We start from the raw sequence: 17,390 nt of genomic DNA, 5'->3' as shown, positions 1-17,390 counted from the left end.
ATTTTTTTTAGGTAATAAGTAAGCTTTAACCTACACATATATATCATACAAAAATAAAATAATGATAAGGAAATATGGAAATAAAGAACAGTACTTCAGAGTCCATATAATTAGAATAAGGAATAGCAAAAGTAGCCTACCTGAATTCAACAAAAACCAACTACAAATTGCATAATCCTCATCAATAGACAAATTGTCGGTGACTGTGATTAAAAAAAAAGTGTTAGAAGACTATTTATTTCTTTATTAAAAAAAGAAAAAAGAAAAGAACTATGAACATTAACATACTTGTTATTTTCTTAAAAAAAAAAAAAAATACATACTTGTTGAGATGGAACAATTAGAAAAGATCTTTTGTTTTTATAAGTAGAGTTTCTTTTTCCTGTATCTATTTATGCAGTGACTGTAACACTTAACCAACCTTAATTAAGAAAAATAAAAATTATCACAAAGAATACATATCAAGTGTAAATATTTCTGTAAAATGAAAATACAAATTAGAAGAGACAAACTAACCAAAATTGCAGTTAGATAACACATCCGCTATGTAAGTCTCATAGCTTTTGAGCTTAATTAATATGCTGTAAACATCAAATTCCAAAAGAAGTTATAGATTAGTGGTATTAAATAGAATTTGGTGACAGAGGTTCCAAAAACATAAAAGCTTAAATTATTTGACATGAACGGAAAGAAAATGATGAGTAAATACCTTTTTGAGTGGCTTCCTTTGGTACATAGTCACCGACTCACCTATTACTAAAATGCAAAAATGATTGTTGCTCTTAGTATAAAAAGTAGGGACTTGAGGATGGAGATGGGAATTAATTTTTTTTTCTATGGAAGAGATGGGAAGTAATTTGATAACATTAATTATAACTGCTTAATGATAATGGGGAGATTTAAATTTGTTGGGTAGAAGTTTGAGGTTGTGTGTATGACTAAAATGTGGGTGTGCGATTTTTTATTTATTTATATATTTTATTTTGCAATAACGGTAGATGTGTTTTTTTTTAATCATATGGCAAATGTGTTTTTACAAAGAAACGTGTGTTTGTTTTAATTTTTATTTTTATAAATGGATAAAAGAATTTGAAAACCATCAAGAGAGTGGTCTTGTTTTGTACGCAACATTTTAATGGGAGTTAAAGATGTGTCTACTTATAAAAAAAAGAAGAAGAAGGTATATATCTATTTAGTTTAGTTTTTTATATATTTAGTTTTGTTTTGGAATAAAGGTGGGGTGTTTTTTTATAGGAAAAAAAAAAAAAACAACATTGCTTGGTTGTTTAACTTGTTTAACAATAGACGTATAGTTACTTTGAAGAAGTGGGTTAGTAAAAAAGTGTTCCTATTTTGTTAGCAATGTTTTAGTGCAAGTTAGATATGTATTTTTTACAGGATATCTTTTAGTTTTGTCTCCACTTAAACCTAGGGGTGTAGGGGTATTTTGGAACAAAAAAAAAATTTGATCCAGGGGAAGCTTCTTAAATAATAGTATAGAAAATACTTCCCATATCTCCATCCCCCAAGTCCTTGCTTTATATACTAAGAGGAACAATAATAATAGGTGACTACGTGCCAGAGGAAGCCACTCAAAAAGGTATTTACTCATCATTTTCTTTCCATTCATGTCAGATAATTTAAGCTTTTATGTTTTTCGAATCTCTGTCACCAAATTCTATTTAATACCATTGTTCTATAGCTTCTTTTGGAATTTGATGTTTACAACATATTAATTAAGCTCAACATCTATGAGACTTACATATCGGATGTGTAGTCAATAGCAAAAATGTAAGTATCTTTCATGACCTCTATTTAGAATGCCTCATGCGTGTTGGGCTTTCAGTATTACATTTGCTTTTATGAGTTGTCATTCACTATTTACTTTCCTGTATTTCGTTTATATTTCGTTTCTTTGCTTTGTTATCATTATCTTTTCTATACCATTATTTTGTCTTAAAAAAAAACTTTCACGTTTTCTTATATTCCTGTTACACCCTCATGTTTCTTGTATTCCTTTTTTTTATGACTACATTTTTTTATATTCTTGTGTTCTGTTCAAATATGAGTTCTAGTTGAACTCAAATTTTCTTATATTCACGTTTTTAAATATGAGTTCTTATATTCCTAAATGTCATCACATACAATTCAATGGATCAATGCAAATTATTCTTAACATTAAAGTATTTTCCTAAAAAAAAAAAAACGTAATGGTAAGGGAATGTTTGCTTTTTAGCCTTTATACAGTTAACTTTCATAAACTAATAGTCATGTTCACATTTTCAAATATGAGTTATAATTTATGGGTGAAATAAATTTTTCATCACATCCCTATTTTTTTTTTTTTTTTTTTTTTTTTTTTTTTTTTTTTGCGATTAGAAATTATATTAATCCCAAATTATAATTTATGCAAATTATTAAATTTTACCCAAAAAATAGAAAAGCCTCTGAGCATGCGCTCACGCGCATGCTCAAAGGCTAGTAATTAATAATGAATATTGAATGGTAATGCCATAGTCATTGATCACTCTTACATAATACATTATTGGGAAAATTGCAACTTACCTACATGTGGTTTGGCTAAAATTTAAGTTGCCTATCTGTAGTTTGAAATTTGACATTTTAACCACCTAAGGTCAGCTCAGTTAATTTTTTGTAATCCACTTTTATAAAAAAAAAGAGTCAAATATGTAATTTTCACTACTTTTATGTCATTTTCCTCCAAGAACACAAAAAACATAAAAATACAAGATCAAATAAGATAAAAAACAATCCAGAGGAATACTTACATCATGGGATTTCAAACCACAAGTAGGCAACTTAAATTTTGGTCAAATCACAGGTGGGTAAAATGTCAAATTTTAAACCACAGGTGGACAACTTAAATTTTGGCCAAACGACAGGTGGGTAGATTGTAATTTGCCCATCAATTATAAAATTTATTATGTTTTTACCGTCAACATCTATTATATATATATATATATATATATATATATTTTAATATCATCGTTGATAACTGTTAGTGCCACGAATGAGTTGACGTAATGAATTTGTAGAGGCGGGAACTTGAATCAAATAACCTAGCACAGTTTAAGAAGAAGACAGAGACAAGGAACAATGAAGAATACTAGTCCTTGGCCAAGGTTCGAGGACAAAAACTTATATTAGATTGATCTCAAGGAAGATTTGCTACAGTTTTCTCTCTCTTTGGGATTCTCCATGAGCCCCTCTTTCAAGAGGATCTCTTACATTATATAGCCTCTTTCAGCTGATCTTGGGCCTCCATTTGTTGATCATGGAGGCCATTACTCGAGTGCTTGTCCCATTAGATGCCTCCTCGAATTTTCTGTGAGTTTTGGCAACAAAGATAGCATTGATCAGGGGTCTTCTCCACATAAATGTGGCCAGAGGGTTTGGTAGGGAGCATTAAATATGGTAGCAGCTACCACCCCTTCAGACATGTTAGGACTAACCCCATCTCTGAAGCTATTCCCCTACAGTGTGACCTCCTCTAGTAGTGTGCCATTGACGTGGCCAAGGCTTGCCTCCTCGGCCTTGCCGTTTGAGGGTATGGTCCCCTTAAAACTATATTAACCTCCTCAGCCTCGGATATGACACATGGCACTATTACCTTATTAAATTTCTATGTCCTACAATAACCAAGACAAATGATCAAATAATTCAAGAGTACAATGATGTAATACTTCACAATTCAAACCAATAAGTGCAAACCATTAAATACAAAAATATGACATAAGATGGGCTATATAAACTTAACAAGTAAAGTCTCTCATTATTAGTTCCAAAATTTAAATTAATAATAAAAAACTATCGAGTAAAGTCTATCAAATTTATCACAAAAAAAAAAAAAAAACGCAATCAATGTGAGTTTTGGTTAGCTCAACAAGCAAAATCTCTTATTGTATAATGAGACTAAATGCACCTATGCCCGTTACTAAGGCATAGGTTGTAGTACAGTGTTTCCATCTAGATCCTCCAGTCTAAATGCACCTATGCCCGCTACTAAGGTGACGCAATAAGGGTCTTCCCAATTTGCCCCAGGAAGGGTTTTTTGTATTGCTAACCACTTTTCTGAGGACAAGGTCCCTTGGCATGAGTGGCTGAGACTTCACCTTTTTATCGTATCCCCGCCTCAGCTTGTGTTGGTAGTGGGCCAGTTTTATTGTTGCCATCTCTCTTTTCTCCTTGGCTGAGTCTAAACTTGCACATAGCTGACTATCATTGTTATGCTCCTCAAACTGATCTTTTCTCATCGTCGGGAATTTTGTTTTCACAAGTATAACTGCTTCCACTCCATACGTCATGGAGAAGGGGGTTTACCAGATTGATCTTCTCGAGGTAGTTCTTTATGACCATAGTACATGGGGCAACTTGTCTACCCAATTCCCTTTCGCCTTGTCCAGTCTTTTCTTCAAACCATCAAGGATCACCTTGTTGGTGGCCTCGGCCTGCCTGTTTCCTTGTGGGTATGCAGGGGTAGAGTAGTTGTTCCTAATCCCAAGTTTGCTACAATATCTCCTGAAGGCCCTATTGTCGAATTGTGTTCCATTGTTAGATATGAGGGCGTAAGGTATGTCAAACCACGTGACAATGTTTCTCCACGCAAATCTCTTCACGTCCTAGTCTCGGATATTAGCCAATGGCTCGGCTTCTACCCATTTCGTGAAATAATCTGTCTAATGAGCAACCATCTCTGGTTTGCAATAGCCCGAGGGAATGGGCCCATGGTGTCTAGACCCTACTAAGCGAAAGGCCACGTGCTAGAGAGTGGGTTTAGTTCCCCTCCGGGTTGGTGGATGTTTAGGGCGTATCTCGAGCATTGATCACATTTCCTCACATAATCCCGGGCGGAATTCTGCATACTGGGCCACCAATACCCTTGGGTAAGGGCTTTCTGTGCCAAGGATCTTCCCCCTGTGTGGCTCCCACAAATCCCTTCATGTAGCTCTTCCAACAATGGCTCTGCTGCCTCTAGGTGTACGCATAGCAGATATGGCCCAGAAAAAGACCGTCGATACAATTTTTGCTCTTGAGATAGCCAGTATTGTAGGGCGCGCCTCTAGATCTTCACAGCCTCTACCTTATCCTTTGGCAAGTCTCCACTCCTTAGGAATGCTACTATGGGGTCCATCCAGTTGGGTCCAGCTCGGATGGCATGCACCATGGTCGAGCTCTTATCCTTCCACCTCGACCTGTCTAATTCCTCCACTATGATTAATCATGGCAGAGCACCATTGGACATTGTTACCAGTGTAGCTAGTGAATCAGTATGGAAATTTCTATACCGTGGTACTTGCTTCAAGGTGAACTTCTAGAAATGTGCCTGGAATTGCTTTATCTTGCCCAAATAGGCTTGCGTCCTTACATCCTTGACCTCATACTCTCCTAGTACTTGCCCCACTATTAGTTGGGAGTCACTGAAGACCTCTATGCTGTTTCCTTCCAAGCCTTTTACTGCCTCCAATCTCGACCATAACGCCTTGTACTTGGCCTCGTTGTTAGTGGCCAAGAAGGACAGCTTTAGGGATTTCTCCAGAACTATCCCATTCGGGGAGACAACTCCAACTCCAACTCCTGAGCCCCTATGGTTGGTAGCCTCATCTGTGTACACAGTCCATGGAGGGGATATTTCAGCGGCAAAAACTCCAACAGCTTCCTAGTCTTGTACACCCTCCTTAGTTTGATCTTTTGAGAATTCAGCGACGAGGTCAGCTAGGACTTGGCCTTTAATCGATGACCTCGGCTGGTACTTGATGTCAAAAACCCTTAGCATAGTTCCCCACTGCACCACCCTTCCAGAATAGTTTGATTTCCGTAATACCACTTGTAGGGGGAGCTAAGTCAGGACCACCATCGTATATGCCTGGAAGTAGTGCGACAACTTCTTGGTAGCGTGGATGAGGGCTAAGACGGCTTTTTCTACGTGAGAGTACCTCATCTCGGCATCTTTCAGAGATTTCCTAACGTAGTACATTCGCCTTTGAACCCCAGAATCGACCCAAATCAAAACGAGGCTAATCGCGTGGTTTGTGACAACTAGGTAGGCATAAAGGACCTCCTCTTGCCCAAGACAGGACAACACCAGCGGATTTGACAAATACTCCTTCAGTTCTCCAAAGGCTCGATCACACTCCTCAGTCAAGGAGAAATCCTTCCACTTGTGCAGAAGTTGGAAGAATGGTCTGCATTGGTCAGCCGACCACGATATGAACCTGTTCAAGGCTGTTTTCATGCTTGTCAACTGCTGCACCTCTTTGGGGTTCCGAGGTGGATGTAGGTCGTTTATGGCCTTGATCTAATTTGGGTTGACCTCAATACTGTGATGTGTTATCATAAAGCCCAGGAACTTCCCTGCGCTCACCCCAAATGAACACTTTGAAGCTCTCAACCGTAATTGGTGTTTCTAGATCACTAAAAAGGCTTCCTCCAAGTCTTGTATGTGCTCGAACGCAACTTTGGTTTTTATCACCATCTCATCTATATAGGCTTCCATATTCTTACCCAGCTAGGCCTCAAACATTCTTGTCACCATCCTTTAGTAGGTGGATCTTGCATTTTTCAACCCAAAAGGCATCACTCTATAGTGGTAGTTGCTGAGGGAAGTCCTAAAGGCTGTTTTTTCTTGGTCGGCGAGCGCTAGAGGGATCTGGTGGTATCCTTGGAAAGTATCAAGAAAGCTCATCCGAGGGTGTTCGAAGATGGCGTCTACCAACTGGTCTATCCTTGGGACAAGGAAGGGGTCTTTGGGATAGGCCTTATTGAGATCAGTGAAATCCACACAGACTCTCCACTTCCCATTCTTCTTTTTCACTACCACAGTGTTAGCCAGCCAATCCGAATAAAAAAAAAATCTTTTATTGCCCTAACTTGTTTCAACTTATTGACTTCTTCTTTCACTGCATTGGAATGCTCATTGGAGGGTCTCTGAGGTGGCTGTTTCTTTGGCCGAGCTTCGAGGTTCACGTTCAGCTGATGGCATATGAAGTCTGGATTAATTCCTAATGCTTCGTATGGGTCCAGGCGAACACATTGATATGCTGCTTGAGGAAAGCCACCAACTCATCGCTTTCTGCTGGTGATTGATGTGCTTCTACTTGAACGTATTTGTCGGGATTGCTCCCAATAGCCACCTTAGTGAGGTTCTCATAGGCCTCTACCGCTTCAACCCTATCGCCCTCGGCCTCGGTTGCGGTAAGCATCAACTGCTACAATTTTGGTGGCGCCTTGTCCATTCTTTTTGAAGGGGTCCAGTGGTTGATTATTGCAATAAGGCATTGCCTCGCCAAGGTTTGGCATCCTCATATCTCTCCGATTCAACCTTCAGTCTGGAATTTCACCTTTTGGTGTAGAGTGGATGATACGGCTCTAAAAGCGTGTAGCCACGGCCAAGCTAGAATGGCTGTGTATGGTGAATACGCGTCCACCACAATGAAGTCCACCAGCACCTCCTTCTTCTCTACTTGGACGGGTAGCTTGATTATTCCCTTTGGGATCACCATTTTCCCATCGAACACCATAAGTGGGGATCCGTAACTCTCCAAGTATGTCTCCTTTAGCCCCAGTCCTCTAAATAGATCGGGGTACATGATTTTAGCCCCATTTCCCCCGTCGACCATTACCCTGTGCACGTCGAAGCTCCTAATGTGCACTGTGACAACCAGAGCATCAGCATGGGGCTAGGCAGTGCCAACCAGGTCTTCGTCAGAAAAAACCCATGGCCAGACTGGGCCCTGTCCTAACCCTTTTGTAGAGGTCTTCTCGGTTGAAGTTGGTAATTGGGGGAGACATAGACATCACCCCTGTTGATGTGGCCAACGTCTGTTCAGGTTCGGCGAGGATAACATGAATAGTCCCCAAGGGGGGCCGTGGTGCTTGCCCTCCCTGGTATCCTTAATGTGGGTCTCCTCTTTGTGCTGAGGTCTCGTTCGTGAACTCTCCTAACTTTCCTTCCCTAAGTAGACGGTTCAAGTACAACCGTGGGGTTTCGCATTTTTCAGTGATATGCCCTTTATCCTAATGATATTGGCAATACACTGATTGATTTCTTCGGGTCGGGTCTCCGCCTATCTTATGTGGCTAAGTGAAGTAAGGCTCGTTCCGGATCTTTTGTAGTATTAGGTGGATTGGGACCCTGAACACTGAGTTGACCGATTGGACCTCGCTCGAGTGTCCCTGATTGCGGGAGTTTGCCTTGGGCCAATTTCCCATTGTCTTATTGAAGCGATTGTCCTTTCGATCATGGAAGCCCTTCGCCTTTCCCTTAATTTATGCTCAGTCATCTTCTACCCTCTTATGCTCGTCTATCCGGTCCATCAACTGTTTCATGGTTCGAGCAGGTTTCATGGTGAGGGACTCCCATAGGTTGGACTTGGTGGGTAGCCCGCTCTTGAAGGTGCGCATTGCAACGTCCTTAAAATCCTCGTCCAACTCGTTGTACATATCCTAATACCTATCCGAGTAGGTCTTCAAGGTTTCTCCCTCACTAAACGACAATGCTAGTAGGGAGTCCAATGTCCTTGGCACTCTACTGCACGTAACAAACCTTGCACCAAAAGCTCTGGTGAGCTCTTCGTAGGAATCAATAGACCTTTCATGTAGTCCATCGAACCATCTCATAGCCACGAGTCCGAGGCTGGAGGGGAATGCCTTGCACATCAAAGCCTCATTTCTAGTGTATATGGCCATCTTCTGATTGAAGTGGCTAACGTGCTCTATGGGATCAGTCCTCCCGTTGTAAACAGTGAAGGTGGGTTGCACAAAGCGTTTGGGTAGCTCGGCCCTCTTGATCCGCCTCGTGAAGGGCGATTTGGATATTTGAGAGATGGCCTTGCTCATGGCGTCCCTACCCGTATCTCCCCGAAGGATGGGCCTGTGCAGCCTGCGGTGCTACCTTTCTCTGTGCAAATCTTCGGAAGGATCAATTCTCGTTTCGTTGGGAGGCGACCTACTTCTCCTACGTCGGCTCTGCTCTGGCTCCGAACTAGAGCCTGAGCTCGTAGTGAGACTCCTACTTCGTTGGTTTCTCTAGTTCTGCCTTACTCGCTTGCGTCAATGGTTCACCTCCCGTCTTAGGCCAATGGTCTCATTTTAGAGATGGCTTTGCAATCTCGAATAATTGTTGCAATGTTGACTGGAATGGGCTAGTCTCGAGCTCCCAGACTCAGACCTAGTTAACTCACAGTCCCGATGGTTTTCCAGGTTTACGAACTGGTCTTGCCGCCTAGGGTGAGAACTTACAGATCCTTTACTGCTGGACATCCTTCGACGCTCTATTGAAGGTGTGTAGATTAAGTGAAGTTCCCATATACGATGCCAATCGTAAGTGCCATGAATAAGCTGACATAATACAATGAATTTGTATAGGTGAGAACTTGAATCAAATAACCTAACGCAGTTGAAGAAGAAGAAAGAGACAAGGAACAATGAAGAATACTGGCCCTCGGCCAAGGTCCGAGGAAAAAAACTTATATTAGATTGATCTCAAGGAAGATTTGCTACAGTTTTCTCTTTCAGGAGGATCTCTTACATTATATAGCCTTTTTCAGCTAATCTTGGCCCTCCATTTGTTGATCATGAAGGCCATTACTCGAGTGCTTGTCCTATCAGATGCTTCCCCAAATCTTTTGTGAGTTGTAGCAACCAAGATAGTACTATTTAGGGGTCTTCTCCACATAAATGCGGCTAGGGGGTTTGGTGGGATGCATTAAATGTGGTGGCAGCAACCATCCCTTCAGACCCGTCATGATTAACCCCCTTTCTGAAACTATTCCCCTATAATGTGACCTCCTCTGGTAGTGTGCCATTGACATAGCCAAAGCTTGCCTCCCTGACCTTGCCATCCGTGGGTATGGTCCCCTCGGAACTGTATCAACCTCCTCAGCCTCAGCTATGACACGTGGCACTATTACCTTATTAAATTTCTATGTCCTATAATAACCAAGACAAATGATCAAATAATTCAAGACTACAATGATGCAATACTTCACAGTTCAAACCAATAAGTGCAAACCATTAAATACAAAAATATGACATAAGATGGGCTATATAAACTTAACAAGTAAAGTCTCTCATTAGTAGTTCCAAAATTTAAATTAATAAAAAAAAAACTATCGAGTAAAGTCTATCAAATTTATCAAAAAAAAAAAAAAAAAAAAACCGCAATCAATGTGAGTTTTGGTTAGCTCAACAAGCAAAATCTCTTATTGTATAATGAGACTAATTGCTTAAGGAATAATATTTTAGCTAGTTACGATTATAACTCGTGATGATAGTTGAAAATTATTAGGTAAATTATAATTACACATTATTCTACATATCTCACACCAATAAATACAAGTCATTTAATATAAAAATACTGTGACATAAGTTAGTAGTAATATGAAAAGGTTAAGTAGTATATCAACTTGCTATTATTAGAAAAAAAAAAATACCTGCTATTATTTAGTATGGAGTATGATGTCAAATATAATTAGGTAGAAATTTTTTTTTTTTAAAAGATAATTACTCAATAAGGATATAGAGCTCTATAATCTTCTTTTCTTTTCATTTTTTAAAGAAAGAAACGGACATTACAATTGTTTTTTAGGTTGGTAAAACTTAGGTTATATTTGGTAACAGTTTTTGCTTTCTATTTTTAAAAATTTGTTTTTGGGAATATAAAGAAAAAACAAATTTCTTGTATTTTTGAAATCAAAAACATGTTTGGTTAGTTGAAATTAAAAAGATAGTTTTTTGAAAAAAAAAAAAAGAAAGAAAGAAAATACTAAAATATGTTGTTATTAGGATTTGAACTCTAATGCCAACTTATTAAATGAGACAGATTCATTAAATTAAATGCGTGCTTTCATTGACTTTTGAAAATTAAAAACTGAAAACAGTCTTTCGCACGTTTTCAGTTTCCTTCACAAATTAAGTTTTGAGAACAATTTTTGTTTTCTGTCCATTTTGGGTTGCCAAATAAGTTTTTTAGTCTAAAAAATAGAAAATATTTTTAAAAATAGAAAATAAAGGGAAAAAACAGTTGCCAAACATACCCTTAATTTTTTAAGTCTTTTCTAAAACCTTATTTTGAAACTAGCATTTGAGCATGCGCTCACGCGCGCATGCTCAGAGGCTCTTCTTTTTTTTAAAAAAAAAATTAATAATTTGTATCCATTATAAATTAGGATTACTATATTTTTCAATCACAAAAAAACCTAGAGGTGTGATAAGTGTTTGCGTGGAGAAAGATTAATAATTTTAAAATTTGGTACAAACGCATAATATTCATCGTATCCCTAGGTATTTTTGTGATTGAAAAATGTAGTAATTCTAATTTATAATTGATGTAAATTATTAATCTTTACCAAAAAATAGAAGAGCCTCTAAAAAAGAGAAGAGCCTTTGATAGAGGCTCTTCTATTTTTTTGGGAAAAAGTTAATAATTTATATCAATTATAATTTGGGATTACTACATTTTCCTATTACAAAAAAAACCTTAGGTGTGAGATGAAGAATTATTTCACCTGCAAAAGCAACTTATATTGCATAGACTTTTTTTTGGTTACTTTTCATCTTTAAATGTTTTCTTAACAAATAAACTTAACTGGAGAAAATGAAGAAATAATGGTAATGAAAAAAAAGGGAGAAAATTGCACTGTAAAATATGTGAATAATGTTTACCTTTGACTTTACAAATAATAATAAATTAGATTAATCAAATGTATTATACGGTCTACAAAGAAAAAAAAAAAGATAACTTGCTCTTGTAAATTCCAAATACTTATTAAACTTCCATGCTTTCAATATAGAAATCCAAATGTTTCAAAGGTTCTACACATTCATGTTGTCACATTTTTAACCCATGGCACTAACAAAAAGATAATGTACCAAAAAACATAGAATTTCATAAAGGTAATTGATCACAAAAATAATACATATACAATTTCATAGACTTGAAAGAGTGTGTTATCCTTCGAATCAATGCATATAGGTTGAAACAAAGACTCATATTTTTAACCCCAACCAACATTTCTCGTTTGTAACAACTGTATAACTATCACCTGCCATTTGTCCATATTTCTTGATAAGTTGGTTCGGCTGAAAATGCAACCCTACAAACAAAGATTTATGGTTTATAAGATATTAGCACTATGATTTAAGTAGTTGGTGTTTTAGATAAAGTAAATACATAAAGTAAGCATAAAGTAAGCCTAGAACAAACAATCATCAATATTCAATAGAAATCTACCAAGAAAGCCACTAAAAATATGATTTTTTTTTACTGAGTAACTAAAATATACACTACAAAAAATCTTGGTTTAGGCAGTGTTTTTTTTAGCGACGTTTTTAAATTCGCCGCTATAAGTGGTATACTGTGACGTTTTTGAAAAATGCTGCTAAAGAGTGAGTGTTTAGCGACGTTTTCAAAAAAACGTCGCTATAACTCAAAACAATAGTGACGTTTTTTAAAACGCCACAATAAGGATAGTTTTAGTAGCGTTTTTCTGGTTTATAGCAACGTTTTAAGAAAACGTCGCTGTAGGTATTAAAGAACCGCACAAACTTTTGCCAGCAAAAGAAAAAAAACTCTTGCCCCCATTTTTGACTTTTCCACACAAACTTTTGCCCCCCTTTTTTGACTTTTCCACACAAACTCATTCATTTCCCACACTTTTTTCCCCCTTTTTTTTTTTTTACTTTGTTTTTCTTTCTTTTCTTTTGTTCACCGTGTCCCACACTCCCACTTCCCTTCTTTTGTTTTTCTTTCTTTTTCTTTTGTTCACTTCGTGCCCCACACTCTCAGTTCTCTTACTTCTATAGTCTCTCCTCTCACATTCCAAAGCAGCCACACCTCTTCTCCCTCAAGCCGCCACACATGTTCTCTCCTCCCTTGCCACCCCTAGCTACTGCTTAGCAACCCCAAGCCACCGCTGACCCACCGTTTCTTTAAAGTGTAAGTCTTTGTTTTTGGCTTATGAGTTTGCTTTGATCTGGTTTTTCTTTGATGGTCATGGAGCTTTCGTGCTAATGTTTGCTCTTTTTTCTGTTTTGGTTGGAAAATTTTTGTTGTTCAAGTTTCTTTAGAGTGTAAGTCCTTGTTTTTGACTTATGGGTTTGCTTTGATTTGGCTTTTCTTTAATGGGTCATGGAGTTTTTGTGTTAATTTGTGCTTTTTTTTGTTTTCGTTGGAAATTGGTACATAAAGCTTGTATTCAGATTTGGCTTTTTGAGCAAAAGGACCTGAGGATCAAGGGCCAAATGATTGTAAGTTTATGTACAAGTTTGTAAATCTTGTATTTCTTTTATTTCTACTATTAATTTTTCTATAGTTGGTAGATTTCAATTTTTTTTTTTTTTGTTATTGGTTTTGTGGTTTAGCTAGCTTGAAATTAATTTTTAAAAAGAACCCACTGCCCACTAATGTCTACAAGGAGATTCTTCCATTAGATGAGGATTTTTGACAAAAAAAGAAAAAGAAAAAAGCAAGAGGACAAATGCTTTTGTGATATCTGTAAACTATTAGTGTTATTATTTGCGGCGTTTTAAAAACGTCGCTAAATCTATTTTCCAACATTATATACGAAAATGTTATATTATTTAGTGACGTTTTAGAAAACGTCACTAAAAGTTTTTGTACGCCACTAAAGAGTCACATATAGCGACGTTTTGCAAAACGTCGCAATAGAGCTATAGTGACGTTTTTGAACGTCGCAAAAGAAAACGTCGCTGTAGACCATTTGTATCTATAGTGACGTTTTTGGGGTTTTAGTAACGTTTTACAAACGTTGCCTAAACCCAGATTTCTTGTAGTGATAATATTGATTCTGCTAATGGAAAAAATCCTTGTAATCCTTAAAATATCATTTGCTGGAGGAGGAATATCAAGACACATAAAATATTTCCACGACTTATAAATGAGATTCAACTTAAGATGCTTTCTGCAATTTCTATTATAACTATTATACTGTCTATTGTTTTTTTTTTTCCTTTCTTTGATTTTACTTTTTTTTTTTGAGAAAGTTCTTTGACTTTACTTTATATCTCTTTTTTTCATTTTGATTTGGCAATTTTTGACTTTATTAATAATCAAAGACATGGAATTTGTGACATTGGAATAAAAACATATAACCAATTGCAGCACAAAAATAAAACTAGCACTGTCATCTTCATCTAACACATATATTAGGTATTAACATATATTAGGTAACTTTAATACGATGCTTTATTATGTTAATAATGAAAATCTATACAGTGCTAACAAAAGAATTATAAAAAAGAGAAGATAAAGATAATTTAGAAGAAAGCAAACCTGAAAGAGAAAAGACTTGAAGCAACATAGAGATATGTTTCTCAATTACATGCTCTTTCTAAGGATAACGCCGTCATTGACCTATATCACAGCCGGAGTAAGTCTCTCTCTCCCACCCTCTAATTTCATAGTGATTATAAAATTAAGAAAACAATTACAATATATGAAGTACATTATTGATTACATAAAAACAGAAGGAAAATATAAAATAAATTGATACAAACCCGAAGGAGAAAGAAGCCAATGATTTGAAATATATATTATTGACCATGGCCAATGTAGATAATGAACTCTTTAGATAGTCGGTTATAGGGAGAATTATACACATCAAAAAAAGAAAAAAGAAAAAAAAAGCAACATGATATATGTTAGAGAGTTGGAGATGGGAAGTAATTTGATAACATCATAACTGCTTAATAATTGCTTAATGATAATGGGGACAGTTAAGATTGTTGTGTAGAAGTTTGGAGTTGTGTGTGACTAAAATTGGGTGTACAGTTTTTTTTTTTTTTTGCAATAATGGCAGATGTGTGTTTTTTTATTTATCATTACAGGAAACGTGTGTTTGTTTTAATTTTAATTTTATCTGTATATATTAAGAGGATTTAAAAAGTTAGTTATTGTTTTTTTTCTATAAAAAATACCCCTAAATTAATTAACCAACAATTTAAAAATGAGGTTAAAATAATAAATTGACAAAAGAAAGTTAGTTATTACTTTTTTTAATGTCAAAAATACCCTTACCTAAAACTTAAAAATGGGATTAAAATAGTAAATTGACAAAAATAATAAATTTTTGGGTAAACTACATATTTAGTCCCTAACCTTTACACCATATTTCAATTTCGTCCTTAACCTTTTAATTGTGTCAATTTGGTCCCTAACCTTTTAATGTTATGTCAATTTAGTCCTTGCCATTATATATTAGATGAAAATTGCCTACATGACAAACGGCCAAAATAAAATTTTAGTTTATTGTCATATCAACGGAAACTAATTTTTTAATTTGGCCATTAGACACGTCATCAATTTTCATCCAAAAGATAACTATATGGACTAAATTGACACAGTACTAAAAGGTTAGGGACTAAATTGACACAATTGAAAGGTTGAGGATCAAATTGAAATATGGTGTATAGGATAGGGACCAAATACGTAGTTTACCCTAAATTTTTACTTTTACGTTGAAATGTCTTTTTGCTTCTACTAAACTCTTACTTTTACGTCAATTCAAATTCCTACTTTTACTCACTAAGTCTCTATAAAATAGGATCACTCTTTTATTAGTTTTAAAACTCCTCCAATCTACAAAACTCACCCCACGTATTCATCGCACCCTTTGATTATTATTAATTTTTTTTTTTTGTGATTAGAAAAAGTAGAAATCTCAAATTATAATAAATGCAAATTATTAATTTTTACCCAAAAAATAGAAGAGCCTCACGTGCGTGCTTAGAGCCTAGTTTTTATAAATGGATAAAGCAATATGAAAACCATCAAGAGAGAGATCCTTTTTTGTAGGCAATGTTTTAGTGAGAGTTAAAGAAGTATTTTTTACCAAGTTTTGCCCCTACTTAAACGTAGACTGTAGGGGTATTTTGGAACACAAAAAAATTTGGTCCAAACGGAGGAAACCCCTTAAATAGTAGTATATATACATCTTTCTAAAATCTCTCTCTCGCTCTGTGTGTGTGTGCGTAAATTTTTAAGCCGCACTACTTCTTTAAAAAAAAAAATGAGTGTGCTTTGTTATGAGGAGTGCAACATCCACAACATTTTCACAACAAATCATAGGCGGTAAGTTATTATTGGTTCTAATTTGAATCCACAATTTAAATTACTTTTTTGCCTACCCATAACAACCAATAATAACCTACCACTTAAGATTCATTGTGAAAATGTTATGAAAATATTGTGGACATAGCAGTTCTCTTATATTACATGAAAGATTTGGTATTTCATGTATTTGACATCAATTATCATTTCTTAATTGGTGAAGTAAACTGCTAATGAACATTGTATACAACTTCAATAAAAGGAATAGGAAGATATTGATTCAAAAAATGAACTATGAATCAAGCTAACAAATCAATCATCATTATAATATAAATTTAAAGTAAATAGGGTTGTGATGTTGACCAATGACTTATAATTGTAAATAATAAGAGAAGTGTTCCAAAAGAATAGACTGGATAGTGGCATTGATTGCTAAATGCATTGAGGATGTGAGGTTTTGACAATGAGTAATTATTAGTTATTCTAAAGGAAAATGGCGTGGTGTTTCTTCCTTTTACATTCACGGTGAATTTCAACATGAATTCACATAAATGTGAGAGAAAGATGTTCCCAACCATTTGGGTTGATGAGTCCATATTTATCTATAAAAAAAATTAAAATAAAATAAAATAAGAGAGAGAGAGAGAGAGAGAGAGAGAGAGAGAGAAACTTTGCTAAGATGATGTGACTATGAAGAATGTAGAGGAAGAAGCAAAAATAGGGGGTGAGTTATGGCATGTACATTGAGGGCCATGGATGACCCTCTTCCTACTGATGTTGAGTTTAAAACAGAAAACACAATATCGACCGCCAAATTTGTCACCTTCCATTTCATCTTCATCAGCATGGTCTTCACAATCTTCTGTGTTCTTATCTCCAATTTATTCATCTTCCTCAACCTTTGCATTCTAGTAGCCAATGTAAGACAATCTCAACATTTGGAAAAATCACCATTAGAATCTTATCAATGCCATTTTCTTCAACAATACTTGGCTAGTTTTATACCAGTTGCTACAACTTAACAATCGAAAAAATAAGGAATCCACTACGTTTACAATCTAAAAACAAGGAACTGCCCACAACGTGAGCTACAATGACTCAACTACCCAACCTATTAGGACTCTAACAATTGAAAGCAAACTCCAACGTTATCTATACTACTATTTAAGGGGGTTTTCCTCTTTGGACTAGACATTTTTTAGATTCCAAAATACCCTTACAGCTTACATTTAAGTAGGGGCAAAACTTGGTAAAAATGTTTCTTTAACTTCCACGTAAAACACTATCTAAAAAATATGACCAC

General features: G+C 36.0%; 1 protein-coding gene across 1 annotated transcript; it reads right to left on the bottom strand.

Moving 5' to 3' along the window:
• Positions 1-5,332: 5,332 nt before the first annotated feature.
• Positions 5,333-6,253, bottom strand: LOC142608825 (uncharacterized). The gene is made up of 2 exons (XM_075780493.1): positions 5,885-6,253; positions 5,333-5,677 (listed from the first exon to the last, which is right to left on the bottom strand). The coding sequence occupies exons 1-2, from the start codon at positions 6,251-6,253 to the stop codon at positions 5,333-5,335; spliced, it is 714 nt and encodes a 237-aa protein (XP_075636608.1).
• Between the last annotated feature and the right edge of the window lie 11,137 nt (positions 6,254-17,390).

Source organism: Castanea sativa, chromosome 9 (assembly GCF_040712315.1).
Source record: "Castanea sativa cultivar Marrone di Chiusa Pesio chromosome 9, ASM4071231v1".
NCBI classification, from domain to species: domain Eukaryota; kingdom Viridiplantae; phylum Streptophyta; class Magnoliopsida; order Fagales; family Fagaceae; genus Castanea; species Castanea sativa.
The sequence above is the reverse complement of the archived record's forward strand: the minus strand, read 5'-3'. Positions and strand labels throughout refer to the sequence as shown.

Bases quoted from the DNA above. Each gene is read 5' to 3' on its own strand.
- LOC142608825 (XM_075780493.1), bottom strand. From the start codon at position 6,253: ATGAAAACAGCCTTGAACAGGTTCATATCGTGGTCGGCTGACCAATGC. The intron at 5,678-5,884 runs GCATATACGATG...GTACAAGACTAG, and splicing joins AGTTGTCGCACTACTTCCAG to GAAGCTGTTGGAGTTTTTGC.